Consider the following 25,440-nt stretch of genomic DNA (forward strand, 5'->3'; position numbering starts at 1 on the left):
TAATTTTGGAAAGTCGTCAGGAATTTTCGATTGAATTTTCTGCTCCAGTGCTATCGTTTTTACTGATTTCGAATGAACAATGATATACTTCAACTCCATCAACTAACCAAAAGTCACTTTAGTCATGTGGAATCGGAGGTAATAAGCTTTCACAATTTTCAGCAGATGAAATGATGAAAAAGTCATAGTTTGACATTTTCATTAGATACTTTCTTCCCCTCTACCCATTCGTTTGAAAAATAATGTTTTCGAAAGATAAAAATGAGAGAATACAAAGTGAAAGGAAATACTTTTCACTATCAAAATAAAAAGGCGTTCCTGGATGCGATGTACAATGTTGTGATAAGGTATATAATTCAATCAGAAACATGAAAAGGTGAACAGAGTGAACTAGTTAGTGATAAATTTGAACTGGCAAACAACAATGAAAGGACTACAGGATTAATCTTTTTTAGAAGATAAAACGAAGGTTGTCAGATTGACTCGGCCCTTACTTAACGAAGATTCATAGACAATTTGTTGTTGCACAAACTGAACGTTTTGGGAATTCAAGAAAACATTCTGAAATGGATTGAAAATTATCTAGCCTGCAGAGTACAATTTGTGAAATATGGTAACTCAGTATCTTCCTCAATCAGTTTCGTCGGGTGTACCACTGGCCATATAAAATCAAACAATCAGAACTGCAAACAACACAATCAGAGATTGAGGAATCACTCTCGACCCAAAAATGTCATTTAAACCCCATATTGCAAATATTACTTCTAAAGCGTTAAAAATGTTAGGTTTCATTCTCAGATCTGCAAATGAATTATCTCTCACTTCAATAAAAATCATATTTTGTTCAATTGTTAAATCAATAATCGAATACAATTCCACAATTTGGTGCCCTTCATATGGATATTGATATGGTTGAAAGTGTTCAAAATAAGTTTTTAAGGTACTCTGCATATAAACTGAGATGTCATATTGGTGAATATTGTCGCAACTCAGTACTCGCTTGGCTATTCATTCATCCCAAATAATAAAAGAACTCATTTAAAAGTTAAATAAATATTTATTGTAACAGAAACGAAAAAAATATTTTAGATTAACTCACATTCAAATGTTGATAAAAATAATATACTAAAACAATCAAAAACTTACATTATACTGCCACCCAGCAGGATCGAAGAGAAGGAGATGTGCTGCATTGCTGATGATTAATCGATACTCAAATGAATACTGAATACTGTCTGTTGTCTGTTGATGATCTTGACCTCCCTCAATATTTATAAAGAATTATACGCTGACATTGCGACTTTGATCCGGTCACTGTACTGAGGTAAAATGCACAGCATGCAATCTGTGCCAACTTTGCGTATTTGGAGATTGTTTTATATTCTATATCCTGTGATCGGATCAATTTCGATGTCTATGAACTTGAAATATTAAAAGATGGAATTCTGAATACTGAGTGTTCTTGTGTTGAAATTTCGAAGTGAGGTTGGAGTATTTTTCAATTCATGTATTTACTTAAATGAATTTGAATTATTTCATGATTATTTTCTATATTCGACAATATGACTATAAAATTATATTGGATATTCCTAACATGAATACTCATAGAAGATTAAAAGCATCAATTCGCCGGAACCCTTTTGTCGCACCAACTATGGCCGGAATGAATCTGTAGCTAGAATTTTGAGATTTGCAAATACATACAATGTAGATTTAGAATTTTTTAATTCTTCTTTGGAAACATTTAAAAAGACTGTGAAGAGATTGTGATTCATTATTTTTACGATTTTTTTATTTTATTTCATTTTATATATTTTTTCCTCAAACCTAGCTTATATTACTGTTAAATACATATGTGGGAACTTGTTAATTATTTTGTAAAAAATAGGCATTGCTGTAAATAAATGAATAAATGAATGAATAATTCCATAAACTACACCTAACGATTTGATATTTTTATGGAGATCAAATCGTAAGGTGTAGTTTATGGAAGAAAACCAAGGATTTATCAGCACAAGCAGAACGGCACAACAAACTAGCAGTTGAGGATGTTCTTTATTGATGTGCAGGTTCAGGTATCAGATGTTCAGAGAAAAATCAAGCGTATCATCATCAACAGAATGGAATATTGGATTTATGATATTCAAAACAATATGGATCTCTATGAAAAACAGCGGTAATGATGAAAGGATCCGAAAGATAACCATCGGTGACTATTGGAGACAACTAGAGAACTACGAACAGTAATAATTCGAAAAAACATATCATTTAAGTTCATTTAGTTGTGGAATTGGCCACGGTGGTAGTTCGCCCGACTCACGATCGGAAGACCGTGGGTTCTATTCCTGCCTCGACCAGATATTTTCCTCGAAGTAAATTTATCTGGTTGAAGCTGGGATGATTCTGCAACAGTGTTAGGAATCACACGTTAAAAGGTAAGACCTCGTTAGTCCTTAGATCGCACACGTTTCTCAATTTCTGAGAGTTGTCGTTCATATGGAGGCGACAGCTGATTAACGGAAAAACATATTTCAAACAGAACAGATTTTGAACAGATTTTTAAACAGAAGTTAATCTAGTAAACTCGCATGATAGACATGGTTGAGGGCTTCTCAGATATCAACTACATTAGCTCTAGACTCTAAAGTCTCCAGGTTATTCTTTTGTATTATTTCACTAGGTGAAGTATATGTTCGATAACCTTTTCTTTCAAAAAATTCTTTGCAATGTCTCTAGAGGTTAGAGCATTCAAAAAATTGTAGAATATGTGGATTATCAACCTCCTGTATGATTTTCAGAATAACTGGTAGTGGAGCAACTCTTTATAGTGATTTGAAATATTCTTCAGCCTTTTTTGGAAAGAGGTTGAAATTAAGCAGTCTTTCAAAACGAACTATTTTTTGTAGAACGTGTTGAAGAGCCTATATAACGATAGTGCAATGTCATTGGTGTATTTCTGGAATACGACAACAAGTGAATTCTATTTTTCTTTCGATTTCATCGCTATTGATCCATCTATAGGCAGAGGAATTGTAGACCTAGTGAAATTTATTCAATGACTTCAGACACTGACCAGAGAAATGAAGAATTGTTGGGAGTGGCGAGAAGGTAATTTTGAATTTTTTATGCGGTTTTTTTACTTTCGTGCATTCGTTGAATGATATCAGACCAACATGTAGATTCATTTTCATTTAGTTGTATAACATTTTCAATGAAATCAAGGTTTGTATTGACAATGTATCATTTTAGTGAACAAATTTATTTTCAACAGTTATCAAGTTTTACACTTGATGATAGCAGGTTGGATCTAGATCGGTTCAAAATTGTCATCAGAGTAATCACTGAAAATAATCGTGTATCACACACGTATTGATACTACAGTCAGGAATTGGACAGTCATGTTACTGACTCTCCTCTTATACAGGGTGTTTGGTCGCTGTGTGCAAACCTTTGAGGGGGTGATACACTAGCCCATGTAGAACATATTCATACGAACAGTTTTATTTTCTTGCGCGTTTTTGATTTTTAAGGGAACTTTTACGATTTTTAGTACAAAAACCCAAAATTGGTCAATTAAATGCTAATAACTTCGAATCTTAACAGAAATGTCCGGTTTTTCAAATTTATTTTAGTAGTCATATGTGTCCCCAATCGTACTTAAGTAGTTTGAAGCACCATTGTGTCTAAAAAAGTTATGTACAGAGCATTTAAACTTTACAAAAAAAGAAAGAAAATGAAAAATCTGACCTTTGAGGCCAATTAAAAAAATAAATAAAATACACGCAGGTGTTCAGACACCTTTGAAAACATGCTTAGTTTTTGCTCTTTCGTTTGAGATATCATTTACCTAGCTAAGTCTTAAACTTTTTTAATTAGGGTACCTGAACCAGTTAAAGGTCGTAAATATGGATATGTGAAAAATTAAAAAAAAAGTAATTCAAATGAAATTCAGCTCAAAAACCTTTAAACGAAAATCCTAAAGCAATATGCGATATTATTTTTAGACTTACATGGAATAATAAGAAACTTAGCCAAACTCGAAAGAAGAGAAAACTGAACAAAGGCCGGTGCCGGTGGCATTTTACAACAAAGAATTCGACCTGAAGCTAGTCATTAATTGGAATGCATTCTGTTTTTAATATTTTAGACCTTATGCTAGGGCCATAAACTTGCTTTTGAGTTTATCAATTTTTAGGTACCTGAGTTGAGTAATCATCTTGGACCCCTCGCCGGGTCGGTTTGGTTGGCCAAACAAGTTCTCTAGTGACTGCTTTGCCCTTTCGAATTGCGAGTAGACGTTGGTTTTGTGTTCTCCATTTTTGTAATTCACCGTGTTCAGTTGTAGCCTTTCGCTCCTGCAGGTGTTGTTTGGACTATCGAACTTTTTGTTGTGTGTGCTGCCATGGCTGAGTTTAGGAGTCATGAACAAGCCGATATCATTTTTATGTATGGCAAAGCTGATGGTAACGCATCTCTGGCACGACGTTTGTACCAAGAACGTTACCCGAACCGCAGGTAAATTGATTTCTAATTATAGCGGTAGTTAAATTTTGCCATTTTCACCTTCAAAAGACGTTAAAAATGAGTTATTTTATTGCAGGGTGCCTAACGTCCGTGTGTTTTCCAACATATACCGCAGGCTGTCTGAATATGGTATTCATCATGCTGAACCTGCAGTAAATCCAGGAAGACATAATGTCAATGTTGAGGAGTAAATTCTCGCAGCCTTCGAAGCGGATCCTACCACCAGCATCAGAGTTGTAGCGAGAGATTTAAACCTTTCGATGTGGAAAGTGTGGAGTACGATGCACAACGAAAAGAAATATCCGTTTCACGGCACGGGTGTGCAAGGCTTGGAGGAAACGGATCCGGCGAAACGGATACGGTTCTGCCGTTTTTTGCTAAACGCAGATATTGACGACGCGTGGTTCTTAAAGTCCATCATCTGGACTGACGAATCGAAGTTCTCCAGGGAAGGAATTACTAATTTCCATAACCTTCATAAATGGGCTGATAAGGACAGCAATCTAAATTGGAAAAAACAGGTAAATAAATGATGTTTATTATTATTATTTTATTACCCATGTTCAACACGTGTTTAATTACCTAAATTAACTGATTTTATTGCATTTTTGTTTCAGATTTCTTTCCAAAGACAATTTTCAATAAATATGTGGGCTGGGGTCATCGGACGCACATTGGTTGGCCCACACATTTTGCCTGACAATTTGAATGGACAAAATTACCTCGATAAACGACTTGCCAATGTTACTCTATGATGCCGAAGTTCCAATATTGGACACGGACAGGCCGATCACATTTCAGCAAGATGGATGCCCAGCATATAGGGCTGTAAGCATCCGCGAACACTACTCCAGTCATTTAAGCTTAAATCAGGTAAGAATCTCGGAATTCGAGATACCCAGCTGTAAGTCTGTAAATACTTGTATATTGACACCCTAAAAGTTGTCTGAAAACCTACATCTTGTAGGGTGTACGCAACTATTAAATTTCAAGGTATAAGGTCACAAAAATCGGTTTTTTGCTCTTTTTTTGTAAATATCTCATTTCCTATGGGTTTTTTGCCATTTGTATTCATTATCAAAGTTATAGAATATAAAATTCTCTACAAATTTTTTTGAAAAAATTTTTTCATACGGTGAACCGTTTTTGAGATAGAGGGCGGAGAGCGCGCGGTCACAGGATCATTTTAGGTCAACCTTCAATATGAATTGAGTCTGTATCGAACAGCTCTATTTGATGATGATGGCATGAAAAAAACAACAAAATCGTCATTGTATGACAACATGAGCCCAATAGATTTTGTTCTCAATGAAAATAATGTGACGTTCATTATTGATGGCGGATTTCTTCTTCATCATGTTGTATGGAGCAGAGAAGACACTTTTTCTATAATTTTTGATGAATATATGAATTATATTTACAAAGGCATTACAGTTCCAAAATAATTGTTGTATTTGACGGATATTCAGACTACAGTAAGAACGCAAAAGCTATGGAGCAGCAGAGAAGAACTGCTGCACTTTCAAAAACGTATGAAGTCTGTATCGATGAAACAATGGTTGTACCAGTTACTCAAGAAAAATTCTTATCAAATCGAAATAACAAAGATAGGCTCATTAATATGTTAATTGAAAAATGACAAGCTGCAAATATTACTACTAAAAAAGCCAGAGATGATGCGGATGTTCTTATTGTTGAAACTGCAATTGAAGAATCAAAGTCTGAAAAAACTGCAGTTATAATAGGACAAGATATTGATTTACTTGTCATTTCAATTGGGCGTACACTGTCTTACGAACAAGAAATTTTCTATGAAAAAATTGGGAAAGGAAATGTAAAAACGGAGATATACTCGGCTATAGTCTATTTCAAAAGAGTGTAGAGTAATAAAATCTCATTAAGTATTCAAAAGCGCTACAGGGTGATCCGTCAATAAATTCTGTCACTTCCCTAGTCCGCATTGCAAAATTATGTCGTTTCATAAAGAGCAGGTAGGTATCACCCTGTTTTAAGGGATTTGTCCATTGTTATCGACGGATAAATACTGAGCCAGAGGCGCGCTAGTGGGATAATTGCCAAAAGAATATGCATTCATAAAAATTATATTAAAGGAAATAAAAATTTAATACAGCAGAACAGTGTTATTAAAAAAATATAAAATGTAACAATAAAATATATACGAACCGAAATCGGGAAATACTCACAAACACACACGAACGAACTTTACGTATTGAAACACTTGTGGGGACTTTAAATCAATTTATTCACAAAAACGACAAGAACTTTACTGGATACGTTATTACAATTTGACACTTGAACAATACTAAAACTGTGAACTTCCCTTAACGTTTAACAACACTCTATTTATACCCTAATTGAATGTTCTAGAGATTACTAGGTACAATTTTCGAGAACCTTCCGAGAAAATAATTATTCAGACTACCCTTAATTCTAAACCCTAACCTAAGCAAAAGTGTCACTGTCACTGATACACTGGTCTCTGTCCAGATTGCTTATCCCGCTACAGTATATTTACAATTCAATTAAATTATTCTACATCAGTATAGTCTTCATCCGAAGAACTGTCATCATCCCCTGGTGTTATAATTATAGGGTCAACCACCTGATCGACCAAGTTGTCCAGTTCCCACATTTTATCTTCCTCTTTTAAAACATGCTGGATTGCTTTTTGCCAGTTTTCTGATGTGATTTCCATAATGGCTTGATCAAACAATACCTTGACATCTTTCATTTTAAATGTGGTATTGTGCCTTGCAACATATCCTTTAACTTGTGCCCATATAAGTTCTATAGGATTTAATTCGCAATGATATGGCGGTAGGCGCAGCACAGTTACTTTATACTTTTCTGCTACATCTTCTACGGCATATTTCATGAAGCGAGATTTATGTTGTTTTACTATGGCTAGTAGTTCCTTCTTTACTGAATTCGTCTCAAACTGAATACCTTTATTTGACAGCCAGTTAATAATTTCTTGCTTTCTCCAAGCTGAAGTTGGTACCTTCTCTAAGCGCCTTGAATGGTAGCTTGTATTATCCATAACCACGACCGAATCAGCTGAAAGAAATTTTAACATTTCCCCGAAGTAGTCTTCGAAGACATCCGAATTCATGCCCTCATGATAATCTCCCGTCCGGCACGACTCAAAGCTTAACAAACCTTCTTTTAAAAATCCGTCTTCGCTTCCAATGTGTGCAATTATAAGCCTCTTCCCTTTTCCCGAAGGCACTTTAATACCCGTCGAAAGGCCTTCTATGAAAGCTTGGCGAGAACTTGTTATATTTTTATCTTGCCACATTTTTTTGACTATATAACCTTCGTTTATCCACGTCTCATCAAGATAAAAAATTTTCTTTTGCTCTCTGCGGTACTGCTTTATAGTTGTCAAATATTTTCGTCTCCAGCAAACAATTTCATCACTTTCCAGTAATAGTGCCTTTCGATTGTGCTTTTCCCAGGCAAAATTCATACTTTTTAAAGTTTTCCATAAAAGTTTTCTGGATATCAAAGGAATATCGTTATCTTGGCTTATCTCGATAAATATTTTTTCAAGAGTGGGTATTTCCTTTTTAAAATAAAACGAATGAACTTTTCTTCGAATGTCACATTTGGTGTCTTCATCTAAGATTTTTATTGGTCTTCCTGATTTTCTCTTGCATGGACTTACCTGGCCTGATATCTTTCTTTCTCGCAATAATTTAAAAATCGTGGACTGTCCAATTCCAGTCATTCGGGCACATCGCTCAACACTTTCTTGCACAGACAAACTAGGGTGATCGTGTTTTATGCAATCATATACATTTAAAATTATAACTTTTTCGCAAACAGATAGCGGAGAATTTTTTACACTTCTTTTCTTTGGAGTAAATGTCCCCATTTTATAACTTTTTCACTATTTCTATATCACAATATCACTGTACGTTTAATTGGTGTAGTAACAATTACTATTATAACTCGAATGTTTAAGACACCATTACAATATATTTAAACCCTTTTTCTTAATTACCTGGGTTTAATAGGTATTGCATGATTGGTGGGCAGGGTCAAAAAGGGATTATTATAATGACATGGTACCTCGGAACTAAGTGTTATATGAACCCAAATTGCATATTAAATAAGTTTACAAGAACCACTAAAATTAATCTTAATCTTTTTTTAAGGAATTTTACTTACCTAAATACATGTAGGTACTTAGTTTTAGACCAAATTACTTCCCAAAAATGGCCTTTTATTATTATCTATGTCTGTAATTTTTAATTTACTTTAATTATTAAGTTTAATAATCCTAAGATTTGCCTACGCCCATGGACGACAACGAAATTCAGGCAAATTTTATGACACTTCATGATTTATTACTCTACACTCTTTTGAAATAGACTATAAAAGTTTTGATAATTATCCTCATTCCAAAACACATATTTTATTTCTGCACGCATTAAGTGGCTGTGACACAACTTCTGCGCTTTTTAAAAAGGGAAAAAATCATTTTCAAAAGTTTTTGAGAAACTGACAAATTTGGATGAACTAGCTGCAGCATTTGAGGAAGAAAATTGTTCGGCCCAGAGATTATTAGAGACTGGAACTCAAACCTTATTGGTAGTCTATAATGCTGCGAAATCTGCGAAAAGTCTCGAACATCTTCGTTATATGCATTACGTCAAGTCTGCAAAACTAAATAAACCTGTGCAGCTTTCAAATATTCCACCAACAAGTGCAGCTGCTCACCAACATTTCAAACGTGTATATTATCAAGTTCAAACTTTGTTAGGGCATGATTTGAAACCTCAGGTATGGGGTTGGGCAATGCGAAACGATTTTCTGAAGCCTATCATGACAATTTTACCACCTGCTCCAGAAGATTTGCTAAATACAATTTTCTGCAACTGCAAGAGTGGTTGTGGTTCGCGATGCGGATGCAAGAAAGCGGGCTTGCAATGCTTCTTAGCTTATGACCAATGTAATGGGCAAGCTGGTCTCAATGCTCTACCATATCAGAGCGACATTAACGAAGATGGAACCCGAAATCATGGGAGAACTTGAGACAAATGTCGTTCAAGACGATAATGAAGACCAGTTTGAAATTTAACAGCAGCCGGAAGACGACGATGAAGAGGAAGAAAATGATTAAAATTATAAATTGTAGTTTTTGTACCTTTATTCCATTTTTTTACTTTTAATAAAAATAAATGTATTGAATATTTTTTAATAAAAAGATTAATTCATAATTTATTTGCTTTTTTTTCATCATGTAAGAAGTTATTAATCAGGTTAAAACTCAAATATAATTTCTATATTTTCATTAACAATTCTGCAATTACATGGGCAGGTAAGTGTTGTTGAATAAATTGATACTGAATAAAAAGTGGATAGGTTAGGAAAAAAATTATAAAACATAATATAATAGTTTATAAAAATTGACAAATATTTATAATCATTGATTTATCGATAGTTCATCAACTATATATGGCGCGTTTTCGATCGGAGGCACCGGTTGACCTGAAGTGATCCTGTGACCGCGCGCTCTCCGCCCTTTATTTCGAAAACGGTTCACCGTATGAAAAATTTTTTTAAACAAAATTTGTAGAGAATTTTGTATTCTACAATATTGATAATGAATACAACTGGCAAAAAACCAAGAGGAAATGAGATATTTACAAAAAAAGCGCAAGAAACCAATTTTTGTGACCTTTGACCTTGAAATTTAATAGTTGCGTACACCCTACCATATGTAGGTTTTCAGACAACTTTTAGGGTGTCAATATACGAGTATTTACAGACTCACAGCTGGGTATCTCGAATTCCGAGCTGAACTTACTATAATGACTGGACTACACCTGAACCGCTGTTTTCCTGGCAACTGGATCGGGAGAGACGGACCCATCCCCTGGCCTGCCAGATCGCCCGACCTGACTCCGTTTGATTTTTTCGTGTGAGATCGGGTGGAAGAACTCGTATACACAACAAAAATCACCACGAAAGAAGAATTACTTCAGCGAATAGAGGCAGCGTTTGAAATTATGAAACAGGAAATGCAAATGAAAGTAACCACAACTGAAGTACGAAATCATTGTAGAAAGTGTATACGCAATGGTGGAGGACATTTTGAACACCAACAATAAATTTTTACGGTACAAAACATTTTTTTCTTTAATTCCACAAAAATCCATATTTACGACCTTTAACTGGTTCAGGTACCCTAATTAAAAAAGTTTAAGACATAGCTAAGTAAATGATACCTCAAACGAAAGAGCAATACCTGAGCATGTTTTCAAAGGTGTCTGAACACCTGTATGTATTTTATTTACGTTTTTAATTGGCATCAAAGGTCAGATTTTTTATTTTCTTTCATTTTTTGGAAAGTTTAAATGCTCTGTACATAACTTTTTTGGACACAATGGTGCTTTAAACTACTTTCGTACGATTGGGGACACATACGACTACTGAAATGAATTTAAAAAACAGGACATTTCTGTTAAGATTCGAAGTTATTAGCATTTAATTGACCAATTTTGGGTTTTTGTACTAAAAATCGTAAAAGTTCCCTTAAAAATCAAAAACGTGCTAGAAAATAAAAATGTTTGTATGAATATGTTCTACGTGGGCTAGTGTATCACCCTCTTAAAGGTTTGCACCCAGCTACCAAACACCCTGTATACTCTACTACGCTTTTGGTTAAACACACTCCACCTACGGCATCATAGGTTTAGGTAGTGTGAATGATAATTAATCATTTGGAAAAGTTGAACACAATTCCCAGATGGAATTTAAGAGTCATATTGGCCAAATTAGGTTTTTTTGATGCCAGTCAACTTTTTTGATTAGCTATGATTCATAGTATAAAAAAACCTTCCAAAAGTAAATATAATTCGTTAAGCGTACCACTCTACGATAAAACGTCATCATAATCATCTGGCACCAAGACTATATTCTTCACTTTCTGTCGAAATGAAGAACATGCAAGAAAAAAGCAAAACAAAGGCTGTTAAATTGCCAAAGAGATTTTGTCAACCAGAAAAATAAATGTTGAACTTCTCAGGGAAAATAATTCAGTTTTGCCAATCTGTTATAAACCATATGAGTCGAATATGGATGGACACATTTTTACACACTTTTATCAGATATCGCTCTTTAGAAACATTTTATAATTCAATTTTCAATAATTGATGGAATGTATAAATGTTATAAATATTGTCACCAACTTTCAATTCTTTATTGTACTATTATCATGATCATCATATATTCTTATTAGCAGGGGAACCCATAATGCAAAATGGGGATCTACTTGAGCGTCATTAGGTTGCGAAGCTTAGATGATAAGAAGAAAAAAAAATTATATAATATATACCTTTCCATCGGTGGAGAAAGCGGCTATAGATTTTTAAATATGTAAAAAAATATTGTTGCATGGACATACTCAAGCGCGTCACATATTGATAGCGTCAATGTCCTACGTATTTTTACTAATATTGGTATGTTAATCTGATCGTTTGCATGATGTGGGTGGTTATACGTAAGGCTTGAAAGTGAAAAGAAAAAAAAATTAAACGAGCGCATCAGACTTTCTTAGGGGGTGTTGAGTGCAACAAAAAAAAAGCTCTTATTCAATAATCTGACGCAAACTCGCGGCCTTTATTATAATGTGCAAAAAAATTCGTCATTTTGAAATACTCAAGCGCATCAGATTAAGATATATATGGTTCATCTTTATGTTTTAGACGTGCTGTCTCATAATCTGACGATTATCTAGAGGGATTCGCTTAATCTGACATGAACAATATTTTTTTTTATTCTTTTTCAATTCATTGAACTTTATTAATTGAAAAGCTCAGGAAATAGCATGCAAATGAATGAGTGTATGTATATCAAGTAGAATACTTGTATTTATAAAAAATAATTTTTAAAAATGCTCAAAAAAATTTAATTCTTTATAATAAATTGATCAGGTGATGAAGAAAAGAAAAATGAAACTTTCTATGTTTCTCAACACTTTTATTTGTAACTAACGTTACTGCAGTTTCGTCCTATAAGGACATTTTCAAACTTACATATTGTATAAGTTTGAAAATTTTCCTATAATATTGTATAAATTTGAAAATGTTCTTATAGGACGAAACTGCAGCAACGGTAGTTACAAATAAAAGTGGTAAAAAACATAGAAAGTTCAATTTCTCTTTTCTTCATTATGATTTCCTACCACGTTGTAACGGCTACATCTATCAATTAATTGATTAAATAATCATCTTCTTCATCTTCATCACGAACCAGTCTCTGTGATCAGCTGTGACGGCGTCATGGCAACATAATTCAGAGTGGGGAGTGAGAGAGTAATAGATAAAGAAAAAGTGAATAGATAATAGAGAAATACAAACTCGATGAGGGAAATATAGGTATCACACAGCTGCACGCATTAAACTTCATTGTTATTTCGGCATGCGGAAAACGCCAGATTATATATTTTTCGTTATCCTTGAATTATTTATTTCAAAATAAAAAAAAATCAGCTACGCTCGAGAATGTCGAAATGACGTTATTTTTTACAACTTTGCTGCCTTCCCCTTTTTTACGTCACTCTCAAATTGTCAGATTACTGGTATATACACTTTTTAGCAGGTAATTAACTCACCCTACCTTAATCTGACGCGCTCGAGAATTTCTGATGATCATTTTTTTTTCTAATCTGATCCTTTATCACTCACAGGCGGCCTTATATATGGGGCTCATATTTGGTGGAAGTACCTAACCGGGTACAAAGTATCCCCCTGTATATTAATCTGCCACGCTTTAGTAAATCCCGAAATCCCCGCTTGGGCTCCCCTATTATATTGTTAGCCATTTACTGCTTTATGTGAATAGGAAGTCACGTAGGTACAAGCGATAGTTCCTCTCAAACTTGAGCTTCTGTGACGAGCATTGTTTATTAACCTTAACCATCCTGTATACTTACTGACTTATTAATATTATTATTGAAAAAATGGTCAGTATTAGGATTTGCTATTACCGTTATTCCAAGTAGCAACGAACAGGGACTCACCTGCCTCTAAAAAGCGAAATTTTCTGACTATAGTACTGATAAAATATTTTGCTATGTACCAAGTCAAAAAATGAGTCAGAGTTTTCTACAACGATGCAACCTGCCTGGGAACATTAACAGTGTGATTTTGATCTCATTCAATTTATGAAATGATTGAAATGATTTTGTGACATGGTTTCGGGTCATGTCAGTGTTTGATAGGTAGAGAGGCATTAGGTCTTGTGGCTTGAAATGAGACTTTATGATAAGTATGTATGAAAAAGTAACAAAAATTGTTGAATAGAACTGACTGATGACAAAATCCATATTAAAACTCATTAATACAGTTCACTGTATGATTTTCACTATAGAGGATTTTACAAAAACCGCGACACGTGTATCGCTATACAATAACTTCCTCAAGCACAAAATAATGTTATTTTATGTAAATGTTATTATCAAATCCATTTACAAGTGGTGCAATTGAATTTCAGGAATAATTGAGAAAGTTAGATTCAAATAAATGGATCTCAGATCGATGGTAGGCTTAACGTAGATTTGGCAAGTTTTACGTAAACGAAGTAACGATCTGGAACGGTCGGGCCGACAACAAATAAGGGAGCTCTGCTTTTCTCTCATCATCAAGGTAAAGTTTATTTATTTTACATCACCACAACCTCGTTTAAACCAATTTGAAATTTATCTATGAATAATTCAGAACTCCAGCCAGAATCAGTTGAGCAAGATATTGAATCGAATTCAAATTTCAGTAGGGTGCTCTTTTTATCTCTGCCATTTTTATTTTGAGAAAATGAAGAGAGAACTCACCGTATATCAATTTATACATTCCAACTCTATGCTAGAGAGGGAAAACCACCTGCTCTACAGGACTTGAAAAACTAGTGGACTTGCTGGGAACAGGATTAGAGTGAAATATTTCTTTATTTTTTTCTGCATTGTGATCTCCACCAGATCTTCGAATATCTCAGTGAAAAATTAATGTAATTTGAATCGATTTATAGAGAGCTGCCACAATCAAAGCTCCTGACTGTTGATTTGGATGAAATGAGTGAAGAATATGTATTCCTATAGTACTTGTGCATACTTGAATACTGGCTTGGAATGAAATTATCTGAAAGAACAATTCGTTACCTATAGAGTAGGTTGACGGACTGATACCTACCAGAAAACAACTACTACCCTGGCTAATCGTTGGGCGTAGCATAACCAGAGTCCAATGATTTCATTTTCATTTTATCTGATCAATACCTTGGTTAGTACAAGGTGATATGTAATACGCCATTTTGTGGCTACGACCATCTTGAGATTTTCGAACTGTACTACTATTCTACTAGTTGAGCCTTGTCATTGATACCGATATCGGGGTATTTGTGGAAATATAGGTTATACGCCATTTTACAGCTGCGACCATCTTGGATTCTCATCTTGTTCAAAGGATACTACTATTATATTAGTCAAGTTCTGTCATTCGATACCCATATCGGGGTAATTGTGGAAAAAATATGTACTTTGCCATTTTGTAGATGCGGCCATCCTGAATTTGCATATTTTCCAAAATGTTCCATTATTCTACAAGTCAAGCTCTGTCATTTGATAGCCATACCATGATAGATGGTTGTGGAACAATATGTAATCCGCCATTTTGTAGGTGTGACCATCTTGGATTTAGGACGATACATAATTTATTGAATTGTACAGGAAAGAGGTCAAATTTCAATTACTGAATTTGACCCAGGCAAACAAACAAACAAGGGAAGCTAAATGAAACCGTGAGAAAGTAAATGAGATGGAGTAAATGAGAAAAATATCAAATTTCTAAGTGAGATTTCAGATCATTTTACTGAAATTAATCTCTGTATACAGTATCCCAGAAGAATATTTCACTTAAATGAAACAGATTGATAAAAATCAATACCTTCAAGATATTGCAATATTGCAAGATATTGCTCAAATACATACATTGACTTCCGTTGAGAACTATGTACTTGCACCCAAAATTCCACAGGCATTTTTTTGTATCAACCATATGAAATGAAACAAAGGAAATTGAAAATTTCTATGTTTTTCACCACTTTTATTGGTATTACCACTTTTGAGTGGTGAAAAACATAGAAAGTTTCAATTCTCTTTTCTTCATTTGCTACTCTCGACCTTCCGAACCAAGGAATACAAGGTTTTGTGTGATTGGTTGGCCGTTAGCAGCAAATATTTAATTCTTCCTGAACATACTCTTGCTCACTGGAGACGGGTGGGGTTCTTTATCGAACAAAGAAAGAAATGAATAAAACCGAATCGTTATACCAACTATATTATTAAGTTGAACAACTTATGAAGTTTGATAATCCTTAATGAAATCAAATAAATCTCAATTGCTTGTTGTTGACAATTGACAGGGTGACAATCTTGTGGAACCGGAGCTGGATAAATATCTCAAAACAAGAGTCCGCCGATGAAACAAGTTTGACAGTTGGAGAAATCGCAATCGCAATCGCCGGTGTCTCCGTGAAGTCCTAATCCACTTCATGGGAGTCTCCTAAGATTTGGTGTGTTTAAATATCACTCGTGCATTGGGTCAATTGAAGCAGAAGCAAATCCCTCAACCAGTGAAGCCTTATGACTGCTCCCAAATTCCTATTATTAAGCAGGAAGAAATGAGAAGCCAGGTTTACTCCACTACTCTACTTCTTGATATATAAAGCAGAAAAATTCAAGGATAATAAAAGAAGGAAACAGGCCTGAAAATGATGAATACATTCAGTACTAATGATATTCTATTGTAGTGAATGTTCAAATGAGGAAGGTAACATACCCTAGATGTTGTGTGACCTCGAAAGTGATTACATAGAACTTACGTCGAAGAAGGTTGAAATGTATCCACGAATAAGTGAGGACTTCAATTTTTTTCCATTTTTTTTCTTTCACATTCGCGCAAGTTCTTGTTACCTTTTTCCCAAATCAATGGTACAAAATGTGGACGAAATTTCAATCATAGAGAAGAATTTCAATACAGACATAAATCAACCTGAATGGATGACAAGTATAGGTTATGTTTTGAAAATTTATTCATTTTGTAATAACTGCTACATTTCCAATGATTCAAGTGTCTGGAGAGACCAATTTCACTGCCAGAGATAGCGAGAGTAGGAAAGTTTGAGAAGAATTGAGATAAAAAAATATTTAATAATAATGATTATCTGTAAGGGCATGACAATCCGATTCACCTATTTATTTTCTACTTCTTCTCTTTCTCTTCAAGTCTGAAATTCTCAATATCAAAAAAGGTAGAATGAAACCGTAACACATTATGATTTCCTACCACATAGTAACGGCTACATCCATCAATATATCTAATGTTTAGTTGATGAACATCAATTCCTTCTAAAATATAGCTTCTGTCTTTAAAATTCACCCAAAAGTATATTAAATCAAACTTAGATAATCCAGTTCAACATTATATCGATGCTTATGAATTGTAAATCAATTTCGATCAGATTGAAAGAGCTGTTCAACCGTTTTTCATGTTTTCATAAAAATTTTTTCATGTTCATAATATTCAGTATACCAAACATGAGTTTCGAAAAAATCTGCCAGTTATATAGCTAAAATATATATTTTCTTGAAAATATTCATAAATCTGACCGATTATGAGGTGAAACATCCATTCAGATATAAAACTGAAATGAATGAATCAGCTATCTCAACCATTTTCAATGAATACCCCTCATTATTGTAGGAAAATTGAAGTCTCAACGAAATCAATTGAATGAATCCCTTGGAATTTTGTGATCTTTTGTAGTTTACATGGAGTATTCGCTTGTATTTCTCAATAACAAAGTGTATAAGTTGAACATTTGTATCATCTCATCATTGTTGATGCTTTAATTATCATGCTTTCAACATAACCGCAACGACCTGAAAACATTCCCATATTTTCCACATCGTAATCTCCATAATGAAATACAACTGGGGCCAACTCTCCACAGAACAAAGCTTTTCCGTTCCACAGCCAAAACTGCCGTACTTCCTCACTAAAAGTAAAACATGAAATATTTTACGAGAACGTAGTATTTTTGTAGCCACCGAAGGAAAATAAGAATTATTGCGTTACGTTGATATATACCAACACATGTGACTTTTATGTGAAGTGAAGTGAAGTGAAGACACATTTGCCATTCTTTCTCACACAATCTTTACAAAGATATCAAGACAAATAGCATTGAAACATGGTTTCTTGTATTTATGTGAGGAAATGTAAGTTTTCTCATCTTTACAATAATTGAAAAGAACATTTGAAATACTTTTTTTTAATAGAATGAGTCATGTCTCATATCATTTCCCATGTAATATCGATTCATCATTGAACAAATGTCAACAATCGTGAAGCAAAAATATTTAGAGAGAAAAATTGAACTAGCAAATTGGCGAAGTTTCCTATTTGAATATAGATATTTTCCATTAAACTTTTTCGGGTATTTCACACCTTTCACAATCTGAAAAATATGTCAATATTGATAAGTATACCTCTGAATTTTTTCCACAAAAATTACTATGGATCAATAGTATAGAATATAATTTTCGAAAATTTGCAAGACTTTCAAAAACTTAAAACCGTGGACAATATAGTTTTTGTAAAATCATCATGCACAATTTCAATTTCTAAATTGTCATTTGGTCATGTAAGTTTCAACTTTTATTCCTTCACCCTCATTAGTGGCGAACAAAATTTTCAAAGTGTGTATATAGGCTGCTTTCACGGCCGCTGCAAATGGTCCTGGTGCATTTGTGCTAATAATGGACTAGGTGCCGGACGGTCGACTGTTCTTTTACTCCACCCTTCTTCAATTATTGCGAGAGAAGAGAACTGGCCCTTGTGTTATCAAGGGCCAGTTCTCTCAATAATTATTCAAGGGTCGGATCAATGAGACACAAGAGAAGTTACAAAAAAGCAAGCTGAGGTATTCATTTTCATAAAGTCCCTCAAGTCCCAACTCCCTTACATTTTATCCATGGATATACAGAGACCCATATTGTCTCCGATCCACTTTTTATTGTATATCAACGACTTATTGGAAAAAATCCAATATATTGCCTTACTGACGACAGCACACTTGTCTGGTTATTTCATTTGGATTCCAGGACATGGCCTACGGAGGCACATCTTCACTCAGCGGGAGAATCTGGAAGTGATTTCGAATTGGAGTTAAAGTAACCAGGTTCAATTCAAAGCCAGAAAAACCCGAGCGTCGGTTTTCTCAAAGAAGATAAATGTCTCCGAACCGAATATAATAATGTCATGTCAGACATGCTTCGATAATAAGTCTTGGGGGTTAAAATGGACACCAATATGTCTTGGCACGATCATGTCGCTGGCATTGTAAAGGCTGGTTCTTAAAAGCTTGGAACATTGTTCCGAATCAGAAAACTGTACAAACCTCAGCAACTTTTGGTGCTTTATAAAGTACAGATCAGACCTTCTTTGGAGTGTTGTTTCCATGTATGGGACTTATGGATCTCTGCCCCCAAACATACCCTGAAGTTGCTGGACTCAATCCAGAAAAGAGCCATCCGCCTGGTTGGAGATGCGAAAATCACGTGCAACCTTGATAGCCTGGAACATCAAAGAAAGGTTTGAGATTCATCTCTCGTCTATAGATACTTTCACGGGAGGTGTTTAATTGACTTGGTACATTTGATTCCATATCAGTACATATCAGAAATATGCGACAGAGTGTGGCTGCTCATCGTTTTGAGGTTCAACTCCCTACACTTCGATCTTCACTGTTTAAGAACTCTTTCATCTAGAGAACTGCGTTTATGTAGAATAAAAATCTGTTTTTCGTTAACCAGATGTCATACCCCTACAAACGATAACTCCCAGAAATGGAAACTCGTGTGAGGTAAGGACTAACGAGGTCTAACCGTTTAACGTGTGATTCCTAACACGAGTTGGACGATAGTGAGTGAAAATTGATCGTTCAGTCTAGGGCTTGAACCAGCGACCAACATGGCGGTCGATTTGAATGAGTGAACAAAGCACCCACGTCGAACCGATCGGCTACCGTCCGATGAACTTCCTGAGAACGTTTTCCCAAATGGATTTGATCTCCAGCGATTCAAATCCAATGTGAATTGCTATTTTCGCACAGGCACCGATCTGAGAGCGCTTTAAGGATTTTCCTGTAGTTCTTGTGTTTTGTATTTCAAAAAAATACTAATGAAATAATCAATTGTTGATGATGTGGAAAACAGTTCGTGATTTTTGAATTCCTCAGCACTCAATAAAAAAATGTATGTTTGTTGATTTTCATATGGTTTAACAGTTTTATTGAATATCTACATTGACAAACTTGATTTATCATTCAATACTTTTTCGCGGAGGAATCAAAGTCCTTCGTCAATTCTAAATCTTAATTCACTGACGTATGTCTACTTAGCATTTATCTATAGACTGCTATTTATTGTTTGATCAAAAATTCGAGAAACTAATTATTCCACTGTACGAACTCTAGTTAATCAGGAAATGAGATATTCAAAATACTACTTTATTCCTACGATTCAAGTGATATTTCATCAACCCTCATGCATAAAGTGCTATCTAGTTTACTTTTTCGATTCGATAAAATAAAAACTTCGAAATGTGACATTCATATAATCTGAACGTGAGCTTCAATAAATGCCACATCATTGACCTACTGAAAGACTCCCATCAGCGTGAGATGAGCCGACATAATTCCATTGTGTACTCATTTCTATTCTTTATTCACATCAAAGGCATTTTCCTGAAATCATCGACGAATGACAGATGAGACTTTGCTGTTAATTTGTTCTCGATGTTAGCTGATTCTTCGTTTAATATCGACTTTCGGATGTTAACGATACTTCAAAGAAAAAGTTCTTTCGAATCTGAAAGTTGAATTGAGTTTTGCACATTTTCAACTCACCTATTAGGGCCAGCTGACGATTCTTACGGTCGATGAATCAAACTTTCTCATAACCGGGAAAGCTGAAACAAATTAGAAAACTTGATTTTTCACTTTGAAATTCCTATACTACAGAGTCAAAAGTTTTAATATTCTTATGAGTCATAAACATGAGTCACTAATATTTTTCATTTTTGTAATTTCGATATCTCGTCAAATGTTGTGGTAAAATAGAAAAATTGTATAAGATTTTTGTTAGATACCTGGAAGGCTCATGAAATCGGGAAATGATATCTGTTCAAAGTTTTTCGATTTTGAAATGATTAGAAATTATTATTGAGATTTTGAATTTTTGAATACTTTGAATATTCACTTCAAATGCGCTAATTATTTTAGCGCACCTTCTATGTGAGATATTATTTTATAATAAGGTGACGTCTACTTCGTTGGTTTAACGCGCGTCGGGAAGAGTATTGAAGTTCTGGTGTTGAGAAAAAGTGCTTGTTTCAGAGTCATTAAAAGAAGAGAATCTCACTTATTATGTATATAAAGTGAAGTGTCTATTATATTTTTCGTTTATTAGTTGTCTTTGTTTCAAAGACGCGAAAAATGTACTTTCCGTGAAAAATCAAATGATTGTCTGTGTTTTTTGATTTGCATCTAGGACAATAAGTTCATTATGAGGTTAGTCGATTATATTTTTTTGATAACGCCACTATTTCGTGATAAAAGATTTTCAAATCACGAAATGGTGGCGTTATCAAAAAAGTGGCAATTCTGGGCCATCTTGATCTTGACCATACTTTGAGCACAAGAAAGTTAGCATTTGTTTCCGGGGTGTCACGAACTGGCATTCGGCGTATTTTAAAATCCCACAAAATGCATCCTTACAAAATTAAATTAACGCAAGAACTGAATGAAGATGATTTCGATCGACGCTTGCAATTTTGCGAGTTGGTTAGTGAACGAGCGGTGGAAAATCAAAAAATTTGTTTTCAACATTTAGCTTAGTGAAGAATGTTCTTTTTCTCTAAATGGCACAGTTAATCGCCATAATTGTTGCTATTGAGCTGATTCGAATTCTTATTTTTTTCATGAAGTGCATACTCAACGTTCACAGAAATTAAATGTATGGGCAGAAATTTTTGGTGACCGTATTGTAGGACCGTTGTTTTTAGAAGGCAATTTAACCGGAAAAATGTATCTGGAGCTTCGAGGGGATACGTCTCACTGAGACTATTAAAAATGACCATCATTATCGGGGGGATCTGTTAATATTTCAACAAGATGGGGCTCCTCCGCACTGTGCTCTGCCTATTCGGCAGTATTTAGATCATACTTTTTCGGATCACTTCACTTATACTACAAACTAAACTCTTATACAAAGGCGAAGACAAAACTATACGGAAACACCTATTCAGCGAGGTTCATTGCTTTCGTAAACAATAATGTGAGAATCCCGCAAAAACATCACCATTAATAAAACTTCTAATCGGTACTTATCTAGCTGCTAGTGATGTGTAGATTCCTATGGCCCGCTAATACGCAAATTCGTGAAAAGCTCTTAATTCCACGTCCACACGGTCGAAATAGGAACACCACCATCCACCATATGACTTCGGAAATTTTGTGGTTTAGTCGCTACGTACAAGGCAATAATGTTCAAAAAGGTCTGACCCCATCCACTTCGACGTGTTCTCAAAGGTGAAATTTCGATTTACCATATCAGAGAAAAACATCTAAAAAAAGTTATTCTCGTAAATAATTCATTTCGCGATATATCCGCACCAAAATAAAATAATGAATGACAAAACTATACGCTTACCTCCCAATGCTCGACTGCCCTAACATTGCCGGAGATGTTTTTAAACGGTCCGGAAGAAATAATTCATTCGATAAAATTCATCCCAATCGATAATAAGGATATTGCAAGATCGCTCCACAGCAGAATTGCCCAATCACAATATCACAACAAGGCACGGCAGGTTTATATCCGTCAAAAGACGTAATTTCATATTCGAAAACCAGAATTTGCCTGAAATCAGATCTTCCGAACGTTATCATTCAGTTTCACTCACGAATGCCCCAGAGCGGACGGACAAAAAAAAACGTTCCTTTTTTTTCCTTTCAAAAAAAAACTTATCGAGTCGGCTGGAACTATATATCGGGTGTTTCACAAATAAAGTTGTCCTGATTTAATAATTAACGTTCAACTATTTACAACTAATCGTAACAGGTTGTTCACCCTTCTGCTCCTGAGTTGAAGTGACAATGCTCCAATTAGGGAAAAAACTGCCCCCCTCCCAATAAAAATCGACCTGTCTGAGTGGCGTTTTTAGGAAATTGCAAGATTAGTACCCAAAACCTCCATGTCAAGTTTTGGATTGCCCACCCTTTATGTGACTAGCACTATCTAATTATCTTTCTTACTTTATTCTAGACACCAACGGTGAAAAGTTGAAGAAAAGATTTATTTCATTTCGAAAACTTCTCAGAAGGTTATCCATTTCCCCATAACGGAATATTAAATGTTCATTACGATCATAGCTTATAGAAACTAAAATCGTCAACTTCACAACTGCATATTCACATCTCGTTCATTGGCAATATTACAGTTACTTCAGTTAATTGGGGCAGAGACGCATTCAAACGAATATGTTATCACAAAATGAACACTTGAATTGATGGATGTAGCCGTTACTACATGGTAGGAAATCATCATGAAAAATGAGAATTGAAATTTTCTATTTTTTATCACTTTCATTTGTAACAAACGTTACTGCAGTTTCGTCCTATAAAGACATTTTCAAACTTGTACATTAAACTAAAAATGATTGATTACATTAGCCCTCATATAACACCACTGTAGGTTTTTTTTTTCCTGAGGAGAACGCTCCTGCTCGAAGTGTGGGACTCCATGACTCTGTCACAGCCTACCCACTAAAACCTCTCTTCAGCATTCAAGTGGCTCTTTCTGGAACTGCTTTGGGGAATTACTTCAGAAAGAGGATGCTTGTTGTTTTTAGTTTTTTTTTTCCTCATCGCTGTCTATTTTCTCTCACCCTGATGTCTCTCTCCTTCGTGTCAATTATGTATTTGGCTAGTAAGCTTATCTTAGTCCAAATTTCTGCATCCTCCAGCATCTTGTTTATTATATTGTCTGGAGTTAGTTGACCTGTGACCGTTTCCACTTCTTGTCTTTTTTGATGCCATCTCATACAGGTGAAGAATGTATGTTCACCTTCCTCGCAGTATATGCATGAGTCGCTATTGCTTACATGGAAGCGTTTGCGGTAAGTCTGGAAGCACCCGTGCCCTGTTAGTAGTTGTGTCAGGTGGTACGTGGTATCACCATGCTTCCTCGAAAACCAGGGAGCTATATCCGGGATAAGTCTGCGCGTCCACAGTCCTGTGTCTGCTTCTCCTTGCCATCTTTCGAGCATAGTCGTGTTAGCGTTGGTCTTCTCAGTTGACCTCTCTTCCATTCTTTGTCTAGCCCATATGTGGATGGGGGGAATCCGTGTTACTACTAAAAGTGTCCTAGTGGATGCGGTTCTGTATGCTCCAGTTATATAGATAGCCGTCCGGCGGTACATTAAACTAAAAATGATTGATTACATTAGCCCTCATATAACACCACTGTAGGTAATAACAGATGTACTGAGCTTAGTTAGGTAATTGAATTTCGTTTTCTGTGACAATGTGGATACGCTAATTTGAAAACCGGGGAGTAAACTAGATCGACTAGCTCGCACAAGTTTCTCAACTTCTGAGAGTTGTCGTTCGTATGGGGGCGACAGCTGATTAACGGAAAAACAGATTTTAAACAGATTTTTTTAAACAGATTTGATCATTTAACAGGTTGCACCCGCAATTTTTATGCTTATGAATTTCCAAGAATTCGAAATGATTGAGTTTACAACCCTCCTTTAATAGTGCAAAATTTCTGAATGCTTAGATTTGGGAACTTGTGGTTGCATCCTAAGGAATGATTTGAAATCGTCGAATAACTTTTACTTAGTCTGAAGGACCTTTCATGTTCAGCATACCGTTTTGAGAAACTTCGACCACATTCATAAGCATACAAATTGCGGGTGCAACCTTTCAAATGATGGAATCGATCTAGTTTACTCACCGGTTTTCAAATTAGCGTAGCCGCATTGTCACAGATAAACAAAATACAGGTACTAAATTAACCTAAGTATCTGTGTTATTTCCTACAGTGCTGTTACATAAAGACTAATGTAATCAATCATTTTCAGTTTAATGTATAAGTTTATAAATGTCCTTATGGGAAGAAACTACAGTAACGTTAGTTACAAATAAAAGTGGTAAAGAACATAAGAAGTTTCAATTCTCATTTTTCAAAATGGACATTTCATTAATAGCCAAATTAATAGAATAGAATAGTTTATTAACTACGTTACATTTTCATGTTTGTAGCGAGTCAAGTGTATAGGTTTTTTCAAATAAACATATAGAACAAAGAAGTAAATTGTAAAAATGTAAAAATATTGAGCAACGCTGGGGTTGCCTACATACATATATTAAAGAATAAAAATTCACCCATGATAATAGGGGTATTTACAAACCATCACAGTACAATCGATACCGGTGAGTATGTTTCATCTCGAGTAGACATGGCTGACGTGAACTGTCCTAAAATGATCGTAGTATTCCGAGACTGGGTAAAAACATTGGTTGAGAGTAAAAACATTGGTTGAGTAGCATTTCCTTGATGGCTCTTTTGAATTTTGTGGTACTAAGCTCTTTAAAGTTATTTGGCAGAGAGTTGAAAAGATTGTATTCGACAGAATTCATTTTTGTTCTGGTCAAATGATAACGGCATGTTCTTACATTGTCCGCATTTCTCGTGAAGTGTTGGTGTATGTCAGACTGTTTCTCTAGCAACTGAGCATTTTTTTTGATTTCCAGTAGCGTCTG

General features: G+C 34.9%; 1 protein-coding gene across 1 annotated transcript; it reads right to left on the minus strand.

The window, feature by feature from the left end:
- Positions 1 to 23,534: 23,534 nt before the first annotated feature.
- LOC141486537 (uncharacterized) lies at positions 23,535 to 23,981 on the minus strand. Its single transcript, XM_074184662.1, has one exon. The coding sequence runs from the start codon at positions 23,979 to 23,981 to the stop codon at positions 23,535 to 23,537; it is 447 nt and encodes a 148-aa protein (XP_074040763.1).
- Positions 23,982 to 25,440: the final 1,459 nt, after the last annotated feature.

This window comes from Leptinotarsa decemlineata, unplaced genomic scaffold, assembly GCF_025532065.1.
Source record: "Leptinotarsa decemlineata unplaced genomic scaffold, Ldec_3_MD MMD2_tig00026358_RagTag_RagTag, whole genome shotgun sequence".
NCBI classification, from domain to species: domain Eukaryota; kingdom Metazoa; phylum Arthropoda; class Insecta; order Coleoptera; family Chrysomelidae; genus Leptinotarsa; species Leptinotarsa decemlineata.

Coding starts and splice junctions, on each gene's coding strand:
- LOC141486537 (XM_074184662.1), bottom strand. CDS start 23,981: ATGGAAGAGAGGTCAACTGAGAAGACCAACGCTAACACGACTATGCTC.